Source organism: Mixophyes fleayi, chromosome 2 (genome assembly GCF_038048845.1).
Source record: "Mixophyes fleayi isolate aMixFle1 chromosome 2, aMixFle1.hap1, whole genome shotgun sequence".
Lineage (NCBI taxonomy): Eukaryota > Metazoa > Chordata > Amphibia > Anura > Limnodynastidae > Mixophyes > Mixophyes fleayi.
In genome coordinates this window covers 139,807,107-139,834,049 of record NC_134403.1, presented here as the reverse complement: position 1 = coordinate 139,834,049, position 26,943 = coordinate 139,807,107, and the positions used below count along the sequence as shown (strand labels likewise).

At 41.4% G+C, this 26,943-nt stretch overlaps 1 protein-coding gene across 3 annotated transcripts in view; it reads left to right on the top strand.

Moving 5' to 3' along the window:
* The window catches only part of LOC142141515 (cohesin subunit SA-2-like), a 101,648-nt gene that overhangs the window by 29,433 nt on the left and 45,272 nt on the right, over positions 1 to 26,943 (top strand). For all 3 annotated transcript variants that reach the window (XM_075200066.1, XM_075200065.1, XM_075200067.1), the window contains exons 14-15: positions 3,155 to 3,262; positions 24,421 to 24,529. In XM_075200066.1, coding sequence (XP_075056167.1) covers positions 3,155 to 3,262; positions 24,421 to 24,529 — 217 coding nt within the window. The remainder of the gene's footprint in view (positions 1 to 3,154; positions 3,263 to 24,420; positions 24,530 to 26,943) is intronic.

The following is a 26,943-nucleotide window of genomic DNA, read 5'->3' as shown; positions in this document are numbered from 1 at the left end:
TTTCACTTTCCAATTAAACCAGTACATCAAAAAATAACTTGTTGGTATATTGGTATCACCCAATATTATTCCTGAGCCCAGTCTGGTGGTTACCTTGTAGCTCACCAAAAAAAAGACTTTAGGAACATTATATTTGCCTGAAATGAAAAGTAATTTTTCAACACTTCTCTAAAATGCAACTATGTCATAATGTATCTCATAAATGACAGTTGGTATTTATTTAAACCCTTTGTTCTTTCTTCAATATTTTTTTATAGGGATTATTGAACTAAGCCTATATTTGCAACCCTTTCCTGACATGCCAACATGTCATGTTTTTCAGTATTTTCACAGATAATGTATAGATGATTACTCTGTACTTGTACTTATGTTGTCACACACAATATATTCAAAACGTGACCTGTTGGGGGTACAGTAAACCAAAAATTCCAATTGGCTTTAATAAAAAAACAACCATTTTTTTTTTTTTATAAAGGAGCTACTAATAGCATTCACAACATTTTCTGTCAAAGTGTGAGGACTTTTGAATACTTATTTGTGGATTATTACTTATAAGTAGCACTTTTATTTACAGCAATTTGTATTTATGGTGTAAATTATTATGGGCTATTGTTACTTGCAAATTTAATATCTGCCACTAGAGTGCATCATATCACCTGTATTTATTCTGCTCTTGCAAGGATGTCAATACAGGGTTCCAATAGTGCTTTCATTCTTTCACAGTAGAGAGTACTATGATATATTGAAGTTAAATAAGTATCTGTTCACTTACAATATAAATTCTCTATGCAATAAAATAGACAGCATTTGGAACTATAAATACAGAAGTGTATTTGCAAGGTATGTAGACATAACATAAATAAATGAAAAACAACTAAATGCAATACATACAGTTAACTAAAACAAAATCCAGACAAATGGTACAATCAGTTGGAGCTAGCTTAAAATCAGGAGGAGGGTGCTAAAGAGCAAGCCAATGACACTGGGAAATTGGTGGGTCCAAGACTTTTAGAAATTTACCAAAACAACTTTAACTAATATATGTAACTTTTTGTAAATAAAGGACATTACTAATTAAATAATGGAAGTGTATACTGAATGTTTAATATTTTTTTAAATTTACAAATAAAGTCCTATGGGGTCATTCAATTGGCTGCGTTACTTGAAAAAGTAACGCGGCCAATTGAATGCGCACTATTACCGTTATTACGGTAATAGTGCACGTAAATACTGTTATTGCGGTAGATTTAACGCCGGCTTTTTGCCCTGAGCTGCGAGCAGAAAGCCGGGTTAATATTACCATAATAACGGTAATAGTTTTTACGCAGCGGTACTTCGGGGGGAATTGAATTCCCCCCTAAAATAGGGTAACATAATTTAGTGGGTTACAATATCATTATTGCATATAAACCAAGTTGCAAAGTTGGCAACATTTTTATGAAGATTTCAGGACACATTTTGCCAGTGTATTTCAAATGGGGTGCACAGTGTCCTGACATTGGATGCTACCATGCCTCATTTGTGCCAATGTTAATAAGCATCTAATTATGATCAAAATGTAATTTTACTGTGTACTAAATGGAAATATCACAATACATATGTTAATGTGCTATGTAAATTTAAATCAAATTTAACTTCTGTAATTTATTTGCTTGCAGTGCAAAACTAAGATCTCAATTTGTGGATCTTATTCGAGATAATTGACATGATATAAGGGGGTGAAGAGGGCACAGCAATTTCCACTCCTTAGCTCTCCAGGTGCGCCTTTCCAGAGGCATGTTTTAGCCACACATCAAACAATGTAATTAAAAACTGCAAAACTACAAACATGCCACAAATGAGACTAAACTGAGCAGTACTGTGAGTTTTAAAATCGTGGGAAGCTGGACTTTTGATGTACCATTTATACTTTTGCACAATGTGCCTCTTCATATTATTCCATACAGTAGGCATATACTTTGATGTGTACTGCTGGACCATATAGATGCACCAGTGCAAAATCATGTCATTGTCTCCACTTTACACTGTGGTTATTAATGACTCCCCAACAGCCAACAGAATCTCATCATGTGATGATAATGACTTTACTTCTCCATGGTGTTGCAGAACTGCCAGACACCTTACACCGGATGTGTAAGTGCACTGCATAGCTCATTCTAAGTGCTAATGGGTATTAAATGCCCCCTTAAAATATGCCTCTCTTGTAAAGCATTCCTAGTAAGAATAGATAGAGACATGGAATCATGATTAAAAGGGGAAGATGACAAAATCTTCAAGGTCCTAATAAAAAAAAAAAAAATTCAAATAAAAGTTTGGAAAATGATGTAAAAAGGACATTTTGCAAACACCAAAATACAGTATTATGTTACACAAATAAAAATGGATGACAAAGGTTCAAAAACAGCAACCCAGTCTCATACCTGTCTTTTTTGATAAAGTGTGTATTATCTGTCATTAGCCCCTTATTCAGCCTATTGTCCATAAGCTTTTTTTCCCCCCAAGTATCTGTCGCTGAATAGGGACGTTTTTTTTAATGGTGACCAGTATCAAGTGTCTAGTTCTTTATGCTGGATGTAATATCAATATCTCTTCTTACTTTTTACATTAAGTATTAGGTATTATTATAATAATATTATAGTTATATAAGTGGTAATAACATTTTGGTCCTATGTTCTCCTAGTGATTGGTGCATTGAGAATATATAGCAAACTGTCTTTAGAAACTGTATTTACATGGTGATAGCGTATTACACCCAAATGAGACATCATTTGTGAAGAAAAGTTTCAGCTACTGATGAATTTATGGTTGATGGATTTACAAAACTGTAAAAGCAATGTAGCATTGTTGGACTTCTCAATAGTAAGCCAAGCATTTTCTACTTAATAACTCCTAAAATCATATTGATTATTGTTTGCATATTGTAATGTAACATATTTTGGTCCTACTGACATTTCAGCGAGAATGTCAATTGAGGATTACAATATTCCTAAGTACCAGAGACTTGTCCGGTTGGCACTGCCAGCAGCACAGACTATGAATCCTTTGAACAAACTGAAGAATCACTTTGTGTCATCACACAATGATTTAATTGGTCTCTGTTGTGTTGAATTAAAATGGAATCTCACAGAATAGAAACTGGTCTTTCTTCTTGCAGGAATTGTGAAGATCTGTTTACCACTGAAGACTGTGAAACCTTGTACCAGTTTGTGTATACTACATACAGGCCACTGGCTGCAGCTGCTGGGGAGTTTTTATACACACGGTAATGGAAATCCATATAATGCGTAATGACACTTAAGGGGTCATTTAAAATAACAGCAATGCCAAGTACATGGCAGAAGAAAGCAGTATTTTCCATTGAAAGACTCGTTTTACTAGCTGGAAAAAGAAATTCAGAACCACTACAGTGACATCAGCTTTGTCTGTAAAACAGTAGGAGCACGGCTAGCAACATGTTGTAAAAATAGAAGAGCTTTTAATGTAGCATAACTTACATTAGTGGGCACAACAATGTGACCTTTAACGCAGAAGCAGTACATACTAGTTTTGGGGTACAATTGCATGACCATCCTCATTATCTGTATCCAGTTTATGAAATGTTATGCCTTTTTTGTTTTCCTACATTTAACAATTGAAAGTAAGGACTTCATAGATGTGCATGGTTCAATTTTCTTAAAAACGTCAAATGCAAGTTCAATTGGATCAGGCAACCAGCTTAGCAATCACTGTACTGCAAAAAAGCACGCAGATCACATGAAGGGCATAGGAGGAAGCATTACTCTTCTGCTATCTACTGCATCGAGGGTGCATAGTCTGTCTTTCTTTGGGTTTTATGAAGTGAATCTCATTTGGTGGCAACTGAAAGAAAAATAATAAAAAGAAATAAAGATCAAAATATGTAACAGAAGGACGTCATGCACTTCTTCCCCTGTTTGAATCAGACACTTTGTTACAGAGCCAAGTAACATTGGACTCCTCACATGATGTAGCTGGGAAGGTTAGCGCAAATAGAGATGCACACAAAGTACAGTCCCCTCCGCAAACAAAGTAGGAATGTCACAAATTGGAATCAAACTGTGTCATCCAGTCTGTAGCAGTAATTGGAACTCACTGATGGATCTCAAATTTTGTATTGAGTTTTCATGGGGTAACCTTTGTCCCACCGCTACAGAGGCTAAATCTATCTCAGTAGACAGTGACTAAGGGGTCCATTTGTTAATCCTTGTTTCTCTTTCATTCTATCTGCTGGACACTGCTGCCATGGGTTGTATGAGGGGAGCGTGAATTTGTCACTTAACTAGTTAACTTGTTAAATGTATCAATGCTGACAGACCACTGTACTCTACAACAACCTGTAATGCCTCAGTTTACCTTAAGTGCCCAAGGGAGTTGGGCTTACTTTTTCTGCTGGTATAGTGTTTCCTTTATTTTATTCTTTTATTCCTTTTTAAAACCGTTTTTATTTCCTAAACTACAGGTATATGCTCTAGAGAGGGAGAGCACACTCCTGTTAATGCAGCTGCACTACAGCTGTCCTACAGTGAGAACTGGAGGGCCGCTGTCACACTGACCGTTCCCAACATGCCAGAGTCAGAGAGCGGCGGTAATAGGAGCGATGGTGGCCGTCATCTTGCTGGAAGATACCAAGTTCCTCCCTCAGAAAAAGGAGGGGGGAACTTGGATACCAGCATAATTCATCAGGAAATCAATGTGGGAACAAGAAATCGCTGTGGGCTTACTAAAATAAGAGGCCACAGCTATCGATTCATATTACAGGAACAGGAAAGACTCGGATGGAGCTAATGCATATAGAGCTCCCCCACCTCAGCTTAGACTCTTGGACTCTTCCTATTCGCGCCAAAGACTGCCCGGGAAGACACCAGAGTCTCCTCAGCCTGATACTGGAGACAATGCTGACAGACTCCTCTCCTGCAGACCTGTCTTAGCCTGTCGGAAGGCTAAGTGCCAAAAAGATATATTCTATACTTCTATACTCCATTTACTAGAAAGTTAGGGGTATATTAGTAACTGTTGTGCAAGTAGCATACTATATAGAATTCCACTTACAAAACTTATCTCATATCAAACAAAAGCTTATAACAAGATACTACTTTTGACTGCATGTCATAAATTAGTATAGGGTGCAGGCCCAGATTATTGTACCACCCCTACCGGAGGAACCGGCTTGGGCATCTTCTCTGGCGCAATCGGTTGCTATATTGGTTCAGCTGTTTACTAAGCCAGCAGAGATACCAGCGGTTATGACAGTCAGGATACCAGTGACTGAATTATGACAGACTGGTCCATCATCCTCTCTCGCTAACGTATGCTCTCCTTATGGAGATTCGGCTTGGTCCTCATCCTTGGTCAGCGGCCTAGATCGGTTAAAAAAGTTTCTTTGACTCACCAAGACCCATACAGTCAAGAAACAAACTACACTGGTCTGCAAATCCTCTCCTGTCCCTCTCTGATTCTAAGAGATCATCAAAAGAGGAAGGTAAGCTCATTTATGACTCCGATTCTGCACAGGTCATGGACCTGGAAGAATCTCCCAGATATCAGGGCATTGACAACCTGGTATTGGTACGCCCTGGACCTTCTGGATTTTGACAAACCCAAAACTTCTGATGATAATGGACTTTTCAGAAAAATGAGAAGACATGCGATCCGTTTTCCACCATCAGTGGAGCTAACAGAAATCACGGAACCTGCTTGGAAACAGCTGGACCGAAAGTTTAGTATCCCACGGAGATTTCTTGCACTGTACCTCTTAGAGGAATAGGACCTTGCCCATTGGAAACAGGTCCCAAAGGTCGACACTCTGGTGGTACGCTTAGCTCGCCACACTACAATTCCAGTGCCAGGAACAGCGGACTGACAAGGGACTCTCTCACTGAGGTAGGTCCTCCTACTCTACGAGGCGCCCTTCACCCAAGCTTCCAGAACAACCGGCAGCCTGACTGTCATCCACCCCTCCTCGCAGTGGCAGGAGGGGGGGATAACTGCGTCTGTTCAAAGATCAGTGGACAGCATCCTCCGAGGACCATTGGATTCGTGGGATCATGACGAGGGGGTACATGATAAACCTGTCGGTTCTGTGCAACCACCATGCCTCGCGACCCAGAAAGAAAACAGGCAATGCTGCTCTGTATTGCCTCTCTTCTTTCTGCCGGAAACCAGAACGGTTTTTCCTGTCCTCATGCTGGATGGCTCATTCCGATCCCATTTTAAAGATGTTAAACCTACACCTGAGGGTGGCAAGGTTTCACATGGATTCCCTCAGGTCCATAATAAACTGACTGAAAGCAGACAAATTTGTGGCATCAATAGATATTCAAGACGCCTATCTTCACGTCCCCATTTAGGAGGCACATCAGTCCCTTCTCAGATTTATGTTGTGATTGGCTCACTACCAATTCCGAGCACTCCCCTTCGGCCTCTCCAGAGCGCCAAAAATGTCAGTAATGGCAGCATGTGTTTGTTCCGAGGGGCAAAAATAATATCCTATTTGGAGGACCTCCTTATCAAGGCCACATCAGCTCATCTGTTACAACAGCACCTGGCACTTACCATCAAGATCCTGTTGCACCATGGTTGGTTAATAAACCTGCACAAATCACAGTTGATCTCCTGCCAGTGGATGACCTACCTGGGACTCATCATGGACAACAGAAAACAGAAAGTATTCCTCCCGGAGGACAAGACCCGATCATGGCAGAACATAACTACACAGGTTCTGGCCTGTCGAGATCATCCATCCACCTATGTATGCGACTCCTAGGAAAAATGGTATCGAGACAATTCCTTACAAACAATTCAATTTCTGCTACTTCTAGTGGAACGTCTTAACAAAGTGGTCGGGATCCCACCTGCATTTGGAATGGGAAATGATCCAGTTGTCACCCAAAGCTAGGGTGTCAGTTCAGTGGTGGTTGGTCCAGGACCACCTGGTGGTAGGCAGGGCTTATGCCCTGTTGTCCTAGATCATAGTGACCACAGACTCCAGCCTGTGGGGGTGGGGGGCCGTAGCCCTTCACTTACAATTTCAGGGTATCTGGTCGAATCAGGAGTATTCCCTCTCAATCAACATTCTGGAGTTGAAGGCTATGCTGATGGCCCTACAGGGTGCCCAGACCATCCTTCAGGGACCTTCGGTCCGTCTGCAATCCGACAATGCCATGGTGGTGGCTTATGTCAACAGACAAGGCGGAACCAGAAGTGCAGGAGCAATGAGAAAGTCAGTGCAGATCTTGACCTGGGAGGAACACCACATTTCCTTCATCTCAGCAGTGTTCATCCCAGGCGTCCAGAACTGGGAGGCAGACTATCTGAGCCGACATGCTGTAATGCCAAGGGAGTTGTCACTCCATCCAGAGGTCTTCCAGTCGCTGGTCCTAAGATGGGGTCTCCCGGACCTGGACCTTATGGCGTTGAGGCACAACCGGAGGGTACCCAGATTCTAAGCAAGGGCAAGGGACCCCTGGCGATCGCCGTCAACATCATGACAATGCCCTAGGACTCCCAGTTGGGGTATCTGTTCTCCCCCCCCCCCCAAATCCCCATGATTCACCGTGTTCTCAGATGTGTCAGGAAAAGGGGGGCTGGTGGCTTCCCCTTGGCCGCATCGAGTATGGTATGTGGACATTCTCTTGATAGTGGTGGGTAAGGAGATTTGTCTACCACTTCGAGATGAGCTGCTTCTATAAGGACCATTCTGACATCAGGACCTGCCTCAGCTGGTTTCAACGGCATGGTTGTTGAAGATAGCCTTTGGCTGTCTAGAGGGTTCTCTTTCAGCTCGTAAACCAGTTGCGGCTCGTATCTACCACCACATCTACATTAAATGGTATGAAACATGACCCTGCCATTTGGCTTCTTTTCAACTCCCACATATCCTGGAATTTCTCCAGAATGACCTGGATGCAGGTCTTCGTCTGGACTCTTTAAATGTACAAGTCTCTGACCTTTCTGTGTTTTTTCACCTTCAACTGGCGGACATGTCGAATATTCGGACGTTTTTCCAGGGAGTACTGCATATCTAGCCATCATATGTCCCGCCCAAAGCACCCTGGGATCTCAACCTGCTGCTTAATATACTACAAGATCCTCTGTTTGAACCAATACATTCTGCAGAGTTGCGGTTCTTAACTTGGAAATTGGTGTCTCTGCTGGCAATTGCATCGGCTCGCAGAGTGTCGGAGTTAGGAGTCTTTTCTTGTCGTGAGCCATACTTTGTATTTGACGATGACAGAGCAGTTCTCCGTACGATCCCTTCTTTTGCTCCGAAGGTGTTTTAGGCTTTTCATGTGAACCAAGAAACTGTGGTTCCAGTATTCAAAGAGGGTGCGTTGTCCTCTGGTCCGAATTCTATGGAGTACTTGGATGTGGTCAGGGCGCTCCGTATTCCTTATTTATTTTGTTCAATTTCCATTGAACATTTTGTTCAATTTCCATAAACGAAGATGGCCAGGCCCAAAGCAGTCTATTGCTAGATGGATTACTTCAACTATAAGCAGGCTTATGTCCGTGCTAACCGACCTGTGCCAGATCGAATTGTTGCCTATTCCACCTGCTTGGTGGGGTGTCTTGGGCAGCGCAAATTAGTGCCTCAGTGGACCAGCTATTCAGAGCAGCTTCCTGGTCCTCAGTCCACACTTTCACTAACTTTTATCAATTCCATGTCTTTGCGTCCACGGACGCCAGTTTTGGTCGTAGTGCTCTACGTGACGGGCTGTCAGATCAGTCCCTCTCTTAGCGGGGCTGCTTTAGAATGTCCCCATGGTAGCAATGTCCCCCAGATAGGATGAAAGAGAAAAGAGGATTTTTATACTTACTATAAATCAGTTTCTCTGATTCCATCTGGGGGACACTGCGTTCCCCCCCTTCTGCTCTTCTGCTGTATGGTCTTTGGTTGTTTGGCTTACCTTCCTTGAGACTTTATAATTAAACTGAGGAGCTACAGGGGGTTGCAGAGGCGATGGGTTGTGTCAGCATTGATTCATTTAACAAGTAAACTTGTTAAGTGCCAACTCCATGGTCCCCTCATACAACCCATGGTAGCAGTGTCCCCAAGATGGAATCAGAGAAAGGGATTTATTGTTTTTCATGTAATTTCCAGAACAGACACCAATCTAAGTATTATGCAAATGTATTAACACTGCATTGCAGCAGATATCATAGATTGCAATAATACAAAAAATTAAGGCGCTAGGAATCAATTAATAGTATATGGTGTTCGGACCGCAGCTCCCTTCAAGAAGAAATCTGAATCTGCTTCATAGTAAATTAAAACAAAAGCAATAAGAGGCGCTGTATCCAACAATTTCTATTTAATAAAATGCAAATATAATAGCGATTACAAATTCGCTTAGATACAGTAAATTGCCTATACAAGGTCAACAATACAATGGACATCAGGTGATCCCAAATACAAATCACCTAAAGGATCACAATATAAAATTGCAGCTCACGGGGAACAAATCAGCTGATGCACATGAGTATTAACTCATAAATAAGGAATAAAAGATTATATAGAACACACTTAATAGTGGTTCCCAGAAACACCTCAATAAATGGTTATATGCAGATATTTATAATGCTTGATAACATACATATAGCCGCTGCAGCGGTATAGATGATTCAAATCCCTAAGAGTAAAGGGAAACAAGCAATGTGCAACATAGCACTAATGAGCTCTCCTTGTTTCAAAGAGCAGATTTTAACTATGCATGCAGCAGAACGATATATAGCATTCATTAGCAGGATATCCCTTTTGTATAGTTATGATGGTTTTTTTGAGAGTGCAGAAATACCGCTGAAGCGGTTAATTACAATGGAAAGTCCTTTGTAGTGGATAAGCGTTGATGATTTATATCAACTATGAGCTCTCCAGATTCCGTTAATATTATTCGGCAAAACAGTTAGACTTTGGCATGCAGAGAACTGCAGCAACAGTAATAGAAGTCTTTAGCGCAATGATCCGGCGCTTGATAGCCGATACAGATAACACGGAGGCCGTAAATAAAATCACTTCATCCACTTACTTAGCAATCCGTTGAATACCCCGGGGTACAAAAAAACGATGTCCAGAGATGGTGAAAAGAATATTAAAATCCAATAGTGTCCTGACGCGTTTCTCCGTGTTACACACGGTTTTATCAGAGAAATAATGTCAATAGAATGTCCACATACTATTTAAAGCCAGTTAATAGGTCACCTGACCATAACTGGCCAATAGAATCACGATTCCAATCGTTCTTTGATTCAAACGGTGTGTGTATACACTGAGTGTATTCAATAGAAGCAGGCACAAATAAACAGTGACAGAAATGAGAACATAATTCCCCAGTTAGTATTCAATAAGGGACCAACTGTTATAGATAAATATTGTGCATGCTACTGAATACACTTATATAGAATATTAATAGCATCTGTTTAAAAATAAAAATCAGAAAACAAATACAATAAATAACAATAAACGTCTTGAGCTGTGAAGTTCCATTAATGATATCCACATTATAAATGAGATGCATCTCTAGATTAGTACAGAAATAAAATAAAATTAAATTAAAATTAAGACCAGGTGGGAATCTAATCCTAAACAGAGGTCTCCCATCCAAGGAATGGCCCCACCTAGCTCTGCTTAGTTTCCCAGTTCATTATATGCAAGATACCCATAGAGCAGATACACTGATGGTAAATTGGATATAAATAACATATATAACTTTAATATGGATCAACTTAAATATATTACAATGAATTCATATGAGCATACACATATAGATATAAACATGTGTATGTATAGACCGGTTGGTAAATCAGCGTATAATTAAAGAAATAATTTAATAAATAAACCATACACCTAGAGTAATCCAAGATGTTGGTTAAATTCTCAGACAAAGTAAAACATAGTCAATACATTGGCTAGTGTACTCCTAACCAAATAAATATTGAAGACAAGTGTAAGATGAAGCAATGATTGGTTAATTCATATATTATTCAGTTCTATGCTGTCATTTAGACCCAATGGAACTGTCGTATTGAGTCTAAATATCCAGTAAGCTTCACTACGGCATAAAAGTTTGAATCTATCACCTCCCCTAGGGGTAATGTCAACTGGCTCTAATTTGAAGACCCTCCAGTAGCCACCCATACAGATGTTAACATGTGATGATAAGCTGTGGGTCTTCACATTCTTAAGAATATTTCTACAGTGTTCAGTAAATCGTACCCCTACGGAACGAATAGTTCGTCCAACATACTGTATCCTGCAGGAACAGTTAATCAGATATACAACAAATGTGGAACGACAATTTAATATTCTTAAGAATACACATACACATGTTTATATCAATATGAATTCATTGTAATATATTTAAGTTGATCCATATTAAAGTTATATATGTTATTTATATCCAATTTCCCATCAGTGTATCTGCTCTATGGGTATCTTGCATATAATGAACTGAGAAGCTAAGCAAAGCTAGGTGGGGCCATTCCTTGCATGGGAGACCTCTGTTTAGGATTAGATTCCCACCTGGTCTTAATTTTATTTTATTTCTGTACTAATCTAGAGATGCATCTCATTTATAATGTGGATATCATTAATGGAACTTCACAGCTCAAGACGTTTATTGTTATTTATTGTATTTGTTTTCTGATTTTTATTTTTAAACAGATGCTATTAATATTCTATATAAGTGTATTCAGTAGCATGCACAATATTTATCTATAACAGTTGGTCCCTTATTGAATACTAACTGGGGAATTATGTTCTCATTTCTGTCACTGTTTATTTGTGCCTGCTTCTATTGAATACACTCAGTTTATACTAGGGATGTGCACCGGCGACTTTTGAGGTCTCGTGTTTTGTGTTTTGGATCCGGATTTTCGTTATTTTTGAGGTTCGGATTTGTCTCGCAAAACACTTGACGAAAGGTCTCGGTTCGGATTTAAGGTATTGGATTCGGATTTTTTTTGAAAAAAACATAAAAAGTTTAAAAATCAAGTTTTTGGGCTTATTTTCACTCCTAGGCTATTATTAACCTCAATAACATTCAATAACAAGCATTTCCACTAATTTACAGTGTATTCTGAACACCTCACAATATAGTTATTAGTCCAAAACGTTGCAACAAGGTATCTTTCTGGACTGCGTAGAGGAGTGGGTCACCACAATATATATTAAAAACCCTGAACTTTTATGATTCGCACCAATAATTGTACCTGGACTGCGTAGAGGAGTGGGTCACCACAATATCTTAAAAACCCTGAACTTTTATGATTCGCACCAATAATTGTACCTGGACTGCGTAGAGGAGTGGGTCACCACAATATCTTAAAAACCCTGAACTTTTATGATTCGCACCAATAATTGTACCTGGACTGCGTAGAGGAGTGGGTCACCACAATATCTTAAAAACCCTGAACTTTTATGATTCGCACCAATAATTGTACCTGGACTGCGTAGAGGAGTGGGTCACCACAATATATTAAAAACCCTGAACTTTTATGATTCGCACCAATAATTGTACCTGGACTGCGTAGAGGAGTGGGTCACCACAATATATTAAAAACCCTGAACTTTTATGAATCGCACCAATAAATGTACCTGGACTGCGTAGAGGAGTGGGTCACCACAATATATATAATAAGAAAACCATCAACTTGTTTGATTCGCACCAATAAATGTACCTGGACTGCGTAGAGGAGTGGGTCACCACAATATATTAAAAACCCTGAACTTTTATGAATCGCACCAATAAATGTACCTGGACTGCGTAGAGGAGTGGGTCACCACAAGATATATTAAAAACCCTGAACTTTTATGATTCGCACCAATAAATGTACCTGGACTGCGTAGAGGAGTGGGTCACCACAATATATTAAAAACCCTGAACTTTTATGAATCGCACCAATAAATGTACCTGGACTGCGTAGAGGAGTGGGTCACCACAATATATTAAAAACCCTGAACTTTTATGATTCGCACCAATAATTGTACCTGGACTGCGTAGAGGAGTGGGTCACCACAATATATTAAAAACCCTGAACTTTTATGAATCGCACCAATAAATGTACCTGGACTGCGTAGAGGAGTGGGTCACCACAATATATTAAAAACCCTGAACTTTTATGATTCGCACCAATAATTGTACCTGGACTGCGTAGAGGAGTGGGTCACCACAATATATTAAAAACCCTGAACTTTTATGATTCGCACCAATAATTGTACCTGGACTGCGTAGAGGAGTGGGTCACCACAATATATTAAAAACCCTGAACTTTTATGATTCACACCAATAATTGTACCTGGACTGCGTAGAGGAGTGGGTCACCACAATATATTAAAAACCCTGAACTTTTATGATTCGCACCAATAATTGTACCTGGACTGCGTAGAGGAGTGGGCACTGGGCACCACAATAAAATATATAAAAAACCTTCAACAGATCTGCATTACACTACACATACGGCTGCTCCTCCATCCTCTCCATCATATACATGTTGGAGTTTTAGCGTGTGACAACCTCTTGTTTTTGATAATGTCAGTGCATTTTGAATATTTTTCAATTTGCCCCACACCACTGAATGTACTTTATCTATGATACGCATCTATCTATCTTGACTGCGTAGTGTGGTGGCCCCGGTACACAATTTGGTACCGAGGCCACAATATAATTAAAAAACCCTCCACGTGTCAGAATTCCACCAAACAAGTATCTGGACTGCGTAGTGGGGTGGCCCCGGTACCCAATTTGATACCGGGGCCACAATAAAATAAATACACCCTCCACGTGTCAGAATTCCACCAAACAAGTATCTGGACTGCGTAGTGGGGTGGCCCCGGTACCCAATTTGATACCGGGGCCACAATAAAATAAATACACCCTCCACGTGTCAGAATTCCACCAAACAAGTATCTGGACTGCGTAGTGGGGTGGCCCCGGTACCCAATTTGATACCGGGGCCACAATAAAATAAATACACCCTCCACGTGTCAGAATTCCACCAAACAAGTATCTGGACTGCGTAGTGGGGTGGCCCTGGTACCCAATTTGATACCGGGGCCACAATAAAATAAATACACCCTCCACGTGTCAGAATTCCACCAAACAAGTATCTGGACTGCGTAGTGGGGTGGCCCCGGTACCCAATTTGATACCGGGGCCACAATACCTCCTCCAAACATGCTACAGACAATTCGTCATTGACAGACCCCAGACAGACAGGGTCGTAGTGTTATTGTTTGACTTTGTAAACCCAAAAAAATGTCCCTGTTGCACTTGCACATAGTCGTGCAATGAAGACTGACTTTTTCATTTAAAGGCACGATCTTTCAAGTGTAGTGTTTGTAAGTCTAAGTCATATTATACTTTTGGTAAAATTGGTTTTTTTTGTTCCTCTTTATGGTAATTAATTAGTAATAGAATTAAAGTAGGAAATAAAATTAAATAGAATTAAAGTAGGAAATAGAGTGGTATAGAGTTGTAGTGTGGTATAGATAGAGTGGTCCACACAATATAATAATAAAACCCTCAACTGGTCTGAATTCCACCAAACAAGTATCTTGACTGCGTAGTGTGGTGGCCCCGGTACACAATTTGGTACCGAGGCCACAATATAATTTAAAAACCCTCCACGTGTCGGAATTCCACCAAACAAGTATCTGGACTGCATAGTGGGGTGGCCCCGGTACCCAATTTGATACCGGGGCCACAATACCTCCTCCAAACATGCTACAGACAATTCGTCATTGACAGACCCCAGACAGACAGGGTCGTAGTGTTATTGTTTGACTTTGTAAACCCAAAAAAATGTCCCTGTTGCACTTGCACATAGTCGTGCAATGAAGACTGACTTTTTCATTTAAAGGCACGATCTTTAAAGTGTCAGAAAGAGAGAGAAGACACAGGAGAGGAGAGTTGTAGCTGGGGACCTGGGGTGGAAGCTCCCAGGCTCCCCCAGCATTGCCTGGAAGTCTGAGCGTGGTGACTGAGCCAGGGCAAGGAATGTGTGCCCTGGATGAGGGGGAGAACTCCATGCCACTATAGTGAACCCAAGAGAGAGGGGGACACTGCACATGGAAGAGGCCCTGGAGTGAGGGCTGCTACAAGAGGCATGGTAGCTGTAGTGTCAGATCCTGAGGCTGAGAGTACACAGAGTGACGTGTCAGAGCACAGGAGACATTATCCCCGCAGAGGAGGGATGAGCTGCAGTTGAGAGGTCTGTTGTTGAAATAGGACATGCACACTTTAACAAACCAATCATTTCAGCGACAGGGCCTACCAAACAACTTTGACTGAAATGATTGGTTTGTTTGGGCCCCCACACCAAAAAAGCTATTCATCTCTCCCTGTACAGACTAAACAGGCTCTACTGAGGCAAGATGTCGTCCTCATCCTCAACCTCTGATTCCTCTCCCCCTACAGTGTCTACTTCCTCCTCATCACACATTATCAATTCGTCCCCGCTGGACTCCACAACCACAGGTCCCTCTGTAGTATCTGGAGGGCAGTGCTGTACTTCATTGAGGAATTGATTATTCATTTTTATAAACATCATTTTTTCAACGTTGTGAGGAAGCAACCTCCTTCGCCGCTCACTGACCAGGTTCCCCGCTGCACTAAAAACTCTTTCCGAGTACACACTGGAGGGGGGACAACTCAGGTAAAATAGAGCCAGTTTGTACAGGGGCTTCCAAACTGCCTTTTTTTCCTGCCAGTAACAATATGGACTGTCTGACATGTCTACTTGGATGGTGTCAGCAAAGTAATCATCCACAATTTTTTCTATTGTCACAGCATCCAATGCAGCGAGAGTAGACATGTCTGCAATGGTTGGCAGGTCCTTCAGTCCGGACCAGATGTTATCAGCATCCCCGCCAGTGCCTCTTTTGGGAAAACTGAGCTTTTTCCTCGCAGCCATAGATGTGGAAGAAAATGAGGGTGGAGCTGTTGGCATGTCACGGTCCTCTTCAGAGGACAATCTCCTGACCAGCAGGTCTTTGCACCGCTGTAGATTTGTGTCCGCCGGAAACAGAGACACAACATACGCTTTAAACCGAGGATCGAGCACGGTGGCCAGAATGTATTCCTCTGACTTTAAAAGAGTGACCACCCTCGGATCCTGGCAAAGCGTACGAAGGGCTACATCCACAAGAGCTACATGCTTGCTGTAATCGCAATGGCTTACCAGCTCCTCCCTCACTTTCTCCAGCTGCTTCTGCAACAGCCTGATCAGGGGAATGACCTGACTCAAGCTGGCAGTGTCGGAACTGACTTCTCGTGTGGCAAGTTCAAATGGCTGCAGAACCTTGCACAACACGGAAATCAGTCTCCACTGCGCTTGACTCAGGCGCATCCCCACTCCTTTGCCTATGTCGTAGGTGGCTGTGTAGGCCTGAATGGCCTTTTGCTGCTCCTCCATCCTCTGCAGCATATAGAGGGTGGAGTTCCAGCGCGTCACAACCTCTTGTTTGAGGTGATGGCAGGGCAGGTTCAAGCTTTTTTGATGTGCCTCTAGTCTGCGGTAGGCACTGGCTGAATGCCGAAAGTGTCCAGCAATTTTGCGGGCCACCGCAAGCATCTCCTGCACACCCCTGTCACTCTTGAGGTAATGCTGCACCACCAAATTAATGGTGTGGGCAAAACATGGGACGTGCTGGAAATTGCCCATATTTAATGCCCGCACAATGTTACTGGCATTGTCTGACACCACAAATCCCCATGAGAGTCTAAGTGGGGTAAGCCACTGGGAGATAATTTCCCTCATTTTCTCTAATATGTTGTCAGCGTTGTGCCTCTTATTAAAGCCTGTAATGCACAATGTTGCCTGCCTTTGCATGAGCAGCCATTTTGTAGATGCTGCTACTGATGCAGCTGTTGCTGTTGCTGCGGAAGGGGATGCATCTACCCAGTGGGCTGTCACAGTCATATAGTCCTTCGTTTGCCCAGAACCACTTGTCCACATGTCCGTGGTTAAGTGGACAGTGGGTACAACCGCATTTTTAAGAGCACTGAGGACACTTGATCGTACTTCTCTGTACATTTTTGGTATCGCCTGCCTAGTGAAGTGGAATCTCGAGGGGATTTGGTACCGGGGACACAATACCTCCATCAACCCTCTAAATCCCACTCCACTGATGGCGGACACCGGGCGCACGTCTAACACCAACATTGCAGTTACAGCCGCAGTTATACGCTTTGCAATAGGGTGACTACTATCGTATTTGGTGGTCATGGCAAACGACTGTTGGACGGTCAATTGTTTGGTGAAAGACTTAGCGGTCTTACGACTTCCCCTCTGGGAAGATGACCGACTAACAGCAGCAACAGCAGCAGTGGCAGTAGTAGGCGTACCGCTGCAGGATTCCTCGGATGAATCCCGTATTGAGGAGGACTCAGTCTGGCTGCTGACTTGGGCTGCAGGACTGAATCTGATGGAGATTGTGGAGGAAGTTGACGAGGAGGGTGTTGCTGGTGTGTATCCAACTGGACCACGGGATTTAGGTGTCCCTGTACCGATGAGGGTCCTAGCCCCAGTTCCTGAACTAACCACTGAACTATGAAGGTTATTCAGGTGACGTATAAGGGAGGATGTTCCTAGGTAGGCAAGATCCTTACCCCTGCTTATTTGAGCTTTACATAAGCTACATATTGCCATACATTGGTTGTCTGGATTTGGATAAAAATAACTCCAGACCGAAGAGGTGCATTTTTTGGTCTTCTGACCAGGCATGACGATGGGCTTTTTCATCCCATGGACATCAGCTGTTTCCCCCCCTGGTGCCTCATTTACAATAACCACATCACCATCCTCATCATCAAGTTCCTCCACAGCGCCAGCTACATCATCAATAGCCTCCTCCCGAGCCACCTCTTCCCGTACAGTGATGGGAAGGTCAGGCTTGACAACCACCAACACCCTTGGACTCGCCTTGGGGATTTGTGATAATTTCTCTTTAGAAGGCAGAGTTGTTTGCTGTTTTGTTGCTGACAGCATAACTCTCTTCAATTTTTTGTAGGGGGGGGGGAGGAGGAGGAGGGCTAAGATCCGTGGGTGAAGCTGAACACGTCATGAACACGGGCCAGGGCCTAAGCCGTTCCTTGCCACTCCGTGTCGTAAATGGCATATTGGCAACTTTACGTTTCTCCTCAGATGATTTTAAGTTTCTCTTTTTGCTACTTTTTCTTAACTTGGGCTTTTTGGATTTTACATGCCCGGTACTACGAGATTGGGCATCGGGCTTGGAAGACGACGTTGATGGCATTTCATCGTCTATGTCATGACTAGTGGCAGCAGCTTCAGCATTAGGAGGAAGTGGGTCTTGATCTTTCCCTACTTTATCCTCCAAATTTTTGGTCTCCATTATATGTAGCACAAGATACTGCAGAATGTGTGAACTTGGTAATATTGCAGTACCAATGGACTTATACTGCTGGATTGGTTTTGCAAATTTGGTTATAATTATTATATATTTTTTTTTTTTTTAATTTTTTTTTTTTTTTTACTTTTTTTTTATTTTTAAAAAACTTGGGAATAGTGGGGAAATAACTATGCCCTTAGAAGCACAGAGCACAGGACACAGCACCACTGGACTGAACAGGACACGGCACAGGACCCAGCAGCACTACGGAACTCAGCAGGACAGAGCACAGGACACAGCACCACTGGACTGATACTGCAGAATGTGTGAACTTGGTAATATTGCAGTACCAATGGACTTATAATGCTGGATTGGTTTTGCAAATTTGGTTATAATTATTATATTTATTTATTTTTTTTAATTTTTTATTTTTTTTTACTTTTTTTTTATTTTTAAAAAACTTGGGAATAGTGGGGAAATAACTATGCCCTTAGAAGCACAGAGCACAGGACACAGCACCACTGGACTGAACAGGACACGGCACAGGACCCAGCAGCACTACGGAACTCAGCAGGACAGAGCACAGGACACAGCACCACTGGACTGATACTGCAGAATGTGTGAACTTGGTAATATTGCAGTACCAATGGACTTATAATGCTGGATTGGTTTTGCAAATTTGGTTATAATTATTATATATTTATTTTTTTTTAAATTTTTTATTATTTTTTACTTTTTTTTTATTTTTTAAAAACTTGGGAATAATGGGGAAATAACTATGCCCTTAGAAGCACAGAGCACAGGACACAGCACCACTGGACTGAACAGGACACGGCACAGGACCCAGCAGCACTACGGAACTCAGCAGGACAGAGCACAGGACACAGCACCACTGGACTGATACTGCAGAATGTGTAAACTTTGTAATATTGCAGTACCACTGGACTTTTACTGCTGAATGTGTGAACTTGGTAATATTGCAGTACCAATGGGCTTATACTGCAGGATTGGTTGTGAAAATTTTGTGGTAATTAAAAAATATTAAAGTAGTTTTTGGTATTTTTTAAAAAAACTTTTTTTTATTTTTTTAAACACAGGGGAATATTGGGGAAATAACTATGCCCTTAGAAGCACAGAGCACAGGACACAGCACCACTGGACTGAACAGGACACAGCACAGGACCCAGCAGCACCACTGACCTCAGAAGGACAGAGCACAGCACACAGCACCACTGGACTGATACTGCAGAACACAGCACAGCACAGCACAGCACAGCACAGCACAGCACTAAACAGCACAGCACAGCACAGCACTAAACAGCACAGAACTAAACAGCACAGAACTAAACAGCACAGAACTAAACAGCACAGAACTAAACAGCACAGAACTAAACAGCACAGAGGACCACCTAACACACCCTCCCTCTACCCTGATCAATGCCCGAGTGAAGATGGCGGCGACTAGCGGGGAATTTATAGGATCCGAGTATCGCGAGATCCGACAACGGGATTATGAGTCAGAGCCTCAGTTTCACTTTTGAATTTGGCGCCAATACCCGGATCTGTCTCGGATCCGACTCGGATCCGCAACGTTCGGGTGGGCTCGGATTTCAGAAATCCGAGCGCGCTCATCCCTAGTTTATACACACACCGTTTGAATCAAAGAACGATTGGAATCATGATTCTATTGGCCAGTTATGGTCAGGTGACCTATTAACTGGCTTTAAATAGTATGTGGACATTCTATTGACATTATTTCTCTGATGAAACCGTGTGTAACACGGAGAAAGGCGTCAGAACACTATTGGACTTTAATATTCTTTTCATCATCTCTGGACGTCGTTTTTTTTGTACCCTGGGGTATTCAACGGATTGCTAAGTAAGTGGATTGGGTTTTACTCACATATACAGGTTATAAATACACCACCAACAAATTGGCATGGTATGTTATTGACACTGAAAAATTACATTCCGGCACCAGTCCAAAATGTACTCAGAACTCTGTAAAAGAGTTATGCCAAACTATACACACACCTGCTAATAACCATATGACCAATAACACACAGACATAGGGAAAGGAGGGAAGGGGGGAACCACATTGGGGGAGGATGGGTCAAGCAAAATCCTCATTCAAAAATTTCAGTTTATTTTAGAGCTCTGTCAACCTAGTAGGTTATGCATCTGCCGAGCACACCACAAGCCTAAGTGGTCCACTCAACCAAGCCAACCCACTGGTGCAAAAATGGGAACAAAACCACTCAATCTGTCAAATTTGAGATCGGGGACTCTGGAGAGTCTAATAGGTTTAACCATGGAACCCAAATAGCATAGTACATTTCAAACGAGTCTGTGGTTGACAAATGCATCTCATCCATGACCCTATAGAGTTCCAATCTATTAGACCAGTCCCGAATACTCGGAGGCATAGTTGATCTCCATTTCACTGGAATTACTGCCTTCGCTGCCGAGATAATACATTTTAAGAGAGATTTTTTAAAACATGATAGAGGCATGTCAACTTTATTTACCAGCCAGAACACCGGGGTGTTGGGTATGTTTTGACCTAGCAACTTCCGCGTGATGCTTATCACCCGGGACCAAAACGTTTGCAACACGGGGCAGTCCCACCAGATATGCAAAAGAGAACCAGAACCCTGGTTGCATCTCCAACAAGTGTCGGGCACCCCGCGGAAGACCCTCGCCAGATGAGCCGGGCATCTATATCACCTGATAATTACCTTATAGTGAGTTTCTAGGATTGAAACATTCGGAGAACACGCGTGCGCTGCCTGGAAGATTTTAGACCAGTCTGCCTCTTGTAACTCAACTCCTAAATCTCTCTCCCACTCTATGGTAAATTTCGGGGGAGATACGAAAATATGTTCTACCAAAAGCTTATATATAGTTGAAAGGGAATGTGAGGGACATGGTGACCTGAAACACATCGATTCGAACACCGTTAAACTCCTAGAAGTATGTTGTTTTGGGAGGCCCTGTGACAAAAGGTGTTTAATCTGTAAATATCTTCAGATCTTTGCATTAGACAAATCCCATTTGGATTGGATCTCTGTAAATGGGAGAACCCCCGTAGCACCCACCAACTGTCCGACACGATGGATCCCTGCTTGAGACCACTGTTTGAAAGCTAACGGGGTATGGACATCGTTTTTTTGTACCTCGGGGTATTCAACGGATTGCTAAGTAAGTGGATGAAGTGATTTTATTTACGGCCTCCGTGTTATCTGTATCGGCTATTAAGCGCCGGATCATTGCGCTAAAGACTTCTATTACTGTTGCTGCAGTTCTCTGCATGCCAAAGTCTAACTGTTTTGCCGAATAGTATTAACGGAATCTGGAGAACTAATAGTTGATATAAATCATCAACGCTTATCCACTACAAAGGACTTTCCATTGTAATTAATTGCTTTAGTGGTATTTCTGCACTCTCAAAAAAACCATCATAACTATACAAAAGGAATATCCTGCTAATGAATGCTATATATCGTTCTGCTGCATGCATAGTTAAAATCTGCTCTTTGAAACAAGGAGAGCTCATTAGTGCTATATTGCACATTGCTTGTTTCCCTTTACTCTTAGGGATTTGAATCATCTATACCGCTGCAGCGGCTGTATGTATGTTATCAAGCATTATAAATATCTGCATATAACCATTTATTGAGGTGTTTCTGGGAACCACTATTAAGTGTGTTCTATATAATCTTTTATTCCTTATTTATGCGTTAATACTCATGTGCATCAGCTGATTTGTTCCCCGTGAGCTGCAATTTTATATTGTGATCCTTTAGGTGATTTGTATTTGGGATCACCTGATGTCCATTGTATTGTTGACCTTGTATAGGCAATTTACTGTATCTAAGCGAATTTGTAATCGCTATTATATTTGCATTTTATTAAATAGAAATTGTTGGATACAGCACCCCTTATTGCTTTTGTTTTAAGATATCATAGATATCTGCTGCTTTTCATTTTTTTTTCGAAATACAGTGCTCTGTACTGCAATAATATGCAATGAAAAGCCATTTACACATACGGTAATGTATGCCAGCTCATGCTGGCATACATAACTGTATGTGTAATTTTTCAACTTGCTCTATAGGGTGAACATAGCGGTAGAGGATCTTTGGATTCCTCACCGCATCTTACTGCTCTCCCCTCCGGTACCTATCGCAAAGGTTGCCACTTTGTGATAAAGACCATAGAAAAGATATACAGGTCCGTTTTCGCAGGAACTGCAGTTTTTCGTGACTGCTGTTCCTGTTGAAGTTTTTTTCAATAAATAAACACGATCTTTTAATCCTTATCTTTGCAATAAGGATTTAAAGGGATCGTGTTAAAAATTTGGTCATTAATAAATATGCCCCTAAGTGTCCAGCCAGCTCAGTGTTCTAGAGATGTAGTGCCAGCTTACAGAAGTGTGATATACCCATCCCAGGCCAGTGTGATAAATGCACACACACAACCCTTATTTTCTTGCTAGCTCACTGAAGGAACAAGAGCTGGAGTTAAAGTACAAATGGGTGTAAGGTGAGATCCGGGGAGCCTGAATGAGAGAGGCGGAATTGTGTTAGGCAGTGAATTTGGGGTTATCTTCAGACTGCAACCAACAGCTTCAAGACTATGAACAACCCTGCCCCTAACTCTGTGATTTGAGAGTTTCACGACGCTCCTACCCAATAGCCAGTCAGACAATAGGGCTCACAGACCTGAGAGATCGAGCCTATCTGGTCATGTCAAGACTTTAGAGCTGCTCATGTAACTGTCAGTGTAGCGGAGGTTGGAGCCGGCTGTCAGAGTGCGCAGACCTGTGCACCACTGCTGTCCACTCGGCGCCTCATTGAAGAGCTGGAGAGTGCAGGAAGGGAAAAATGAGCATATGGAATAGAAGACAGAAGACAAGTAGTAACCGGGTCTATAGACAGTGGGAAAGAATCTATAAGAGGGGGGGGGACAGAGCAGAGAGATTGAATATTTCAAATACCTGAAGTACCTGGGCACTGTCTCTGAACCCCATGCAAGGTTAAGATGCACACATTAGTGTTACACATTCACCTTCTAGACAGTATTGTAGATGTCTACAAAATGTTCTTATACAGAATTTCTCTAAGTTCTATATACCACTGTTTTGGTACACAATGCTGCCATAGATGTATATGCTGTACTTACGGCGCAGTATAGATCAGCAAAGTATTCGATCTGCTGTTAAATCCTCCTATATCGATGGTTACACTCATATACTGCCATATAGGACTGCTGGCCAACTAGCATACAGTTTTGCATAGTGAACTTAGCTATAATGTGTGGCATAATGCACATACCAGGCTTCTTTTTCAATAACTATATTTAAGTTTCACTTAAAATGCATATGCTTGGCACACATATATTTTTTTTTTTTTATGGAGAATCCCTTTACCTGGGCAACTTCAGAAACAAGTGTCTGACAATTAAGACAGAGGTTAACATTGTAATGACACACATTATATTTTTGTAACATTTTACATATCTTACAGACTATCTTGTACATTACATATTTTACTCTGTTTAAGTGTAGACATTAGAGAAGTAGTTATTTCTAATGTTAGCAGCTCTAAGGCTGCTAGAGTTGAGTGAGGGAAGAACTGACAGAGCAGATCGGAGGCCACCAAAAAGCACAATACTTATTTCTTTGCCTAAGTTTCTGAAAATGTAGTCTGGCAGCAGCAGCCCAGGCACTTAGGCAATGTCCTACATAATGATGACATTGAGGCCAATCTTTAATATTATGGTAGATAAGTTTAGAGTCCGCTCTGCCATCACAGACATCCACTGCCTTTCTCTTTATATTGTTGAGAAATGTGTAAGTCTCAAGTTCAAGGTAAGCAAAATAAAAAGAAGAGTACTATCCTCCTTAATAATAGGGGTCTAGGAAGGAACTTGAAGCACAATGTAATTTTTTTTATTTTAATTGATGTAATTTTTCAAATACAAGTCCAATGGTGGAAGCATAATTTATTGTATGTACTGTTTCCTGTAATACTCATGCTCTCATTACACAGGTATTTGAACCCAGTGAAAGGAGAAGAGAGACATTCACAGGAAACAAAATGTTCTGAGGACAATCTAAGACAGTTGAAGAATCTTCTAAATTTCTTCCTTGAAAGCGAGGTATGATGAAAACATGCATGAGGGCATTTTAAACATTGCGTAAATTTATTGCAGGCATATTACCTAATTATCTGTTATTTTTTAAATATGTCCTTTGTTAAAGGATAATATCCTAAAAAATTTATACCTAAAAGCTTACATACTTGTGGTTTTGTGTTCAGGTTACCTGGGGGGGGGGGTTACTAGACATCTTGCACACAAAGCTGCTCTGCTTGTTCCTGAACACTCCAAATAAAGACCAGGTCAACATAAGAGGACATTTCAGACAGGCAGCGTATCGATCACCAACAACAAATGAAAGTCTCAAGGAACAAGTGGAGCAGCAGCTGGCGTGTTCAGTGCATTGCTCAGAATGATCCTTTAATGGTTTTAAAGCTATACACCACGTAAGAGATGTTACAGAGATGTCATGGTCTAATGTGAAGCTGCAGAGACGGGAAATTGTTGTGGACAGAAGCAGGCCATTATCACGGTCCTCTGCTCGACACCACTACACCCAATCACAACACACTCTGAACACAGACATGCCTCTGGAACTGCCTTGCATTCTCTTCATACCATTGAACTTCTGAGCTCCTAGCTTGCAAAATCTAATTGACACTGAGCTGTATATGTATGTATCATAGTGTGCACATGTTCCTCCATTCCTCTTTCTGTTACCTGAAGTGATGTTCCCCATGTCTATCTACACTGTTTGTAATGCTCTTTACCTCTACCTTCTCTTCCTGAAATGATCTGCACACCCTTTGTAATAGTTTAGGTATCATAGAAGGAGTCGAGTAGTCAGCCTTGAAGAAATCAGTTCTGCCTGCACAGGCCAAGGTCCATGCAGGCAGAAGTGGAGTGTAGCTAAACAAGACGGTCATTGCACAGGTAATCAAGCAGAGACATAGTCAAGGACAGGCTGGTTCAGTACACAGGTAACAATAGTAGAAATAGTAAAGTGAGCTTATGGGTTGAAACTACAATAATTGGGCAAGGCGAACAGAAAGCTGTTGAGTTTAAATAGCTCAGTGTTCTGATTGGCCAGTGAACATGAACAGGCTAAACTTAATGAGTAATTACAAAAAGCCTAGGAATAGTCTATAAAGGACTGTTTTTTAAAGAATAAATGTCTCGGTGGTAGACCATCAATGCAACAGGCCAGAAACACAGAAGCCATTGTTCAAGGCCCAGCAGGCTCAGTTCCTAAAATCTCCTTAATCTTTTGAAGAACATCATCTTGATGTCTTTTTTTCCAGTTTTGTTAGAGTAACATTGATGGAATTCTCAACACAATCTTGGATCTTGTACATTTTCTTAATGCTTCAAGATCTTTCTCCTGGCCTGTAACCCCCCACCCATTGTAGTGGGCACTGTCACTTATTTTAAAACATTCTTCAATGTTTTTTCCACTACATATTCATAAATGTCTAAAAAGGTTATTTGAATGATTCTTATTAGGGTGACATAGTATTGGGTCACTATATTTACTTTGCTTACCATAAGACAGGAGGTCAGAAGGTTTAGTCACTCCTACAAAGTTGTTTTGTGAAATAATGGTAGTAACAGGCTCAGTATCTTAAAAAGGATTAAAATATAGACATGGCAGGGTCTCACCTTTTGCATTCCTGGACCTGGCCTATAAGAAATATGTCAATTAAATCTTGAAGAAAAAGTCTCCACCTTTCTTTTCTGGCTGACATGCTTAAATGAACTTAAAGTTGCAATGATTTCTAAGAACTGTCCTTTTAGAGAGAGCATATTTTATGACCAAGACAGCACAAATAAATCTGATTCTAGTATAAATTGTAAAAAAAATATCTAAATATATAAAAGACTATGTCTATGAATCTTATATGAGTCACAATAATTGTAATAATGCATGAAATACAAAATGAACACACATTTATAATACATATACACTAATTCCAGGCAGCATGGTGGCTAAGTGGTTAGCACTTCTGCCTCACAGCGTTGGGGTCAAGAGCTCAATTCCCGACCATGGCCTTAGCTATGTGGAGTTTTTATGTTCTCCCTGTGTTTGCGTGGGTTTCCTCCGGGTGCTCCGGTTTCCTCCCACACTCCAAAAACATACTAGTATGTTAATTGGCTGCTATCAAAAATTGACCCTAGTCTCTCTCTCTCTGTCTGTCTGTGTGTGTATGTTAGGGAATTTAGACTGTAAGTGGGGCAGGGACTGATGTGAATGAGTTCTCTGTACAGCACTGCAGAATCAGTGGCGCTATATGAATAAATGGCGATGATGATGATGATGATGATGATGAATTCTATCACAAGACTCCATGGCAGCTGAATACTTAATCAAGAACAATGAGACAATTCTCTGTGGAATAATACACCTATAATGATTCATGGTGATGCATATACATCAGCACCAGAAATGATTTTCTTATATAAGGAACAAATGGCAC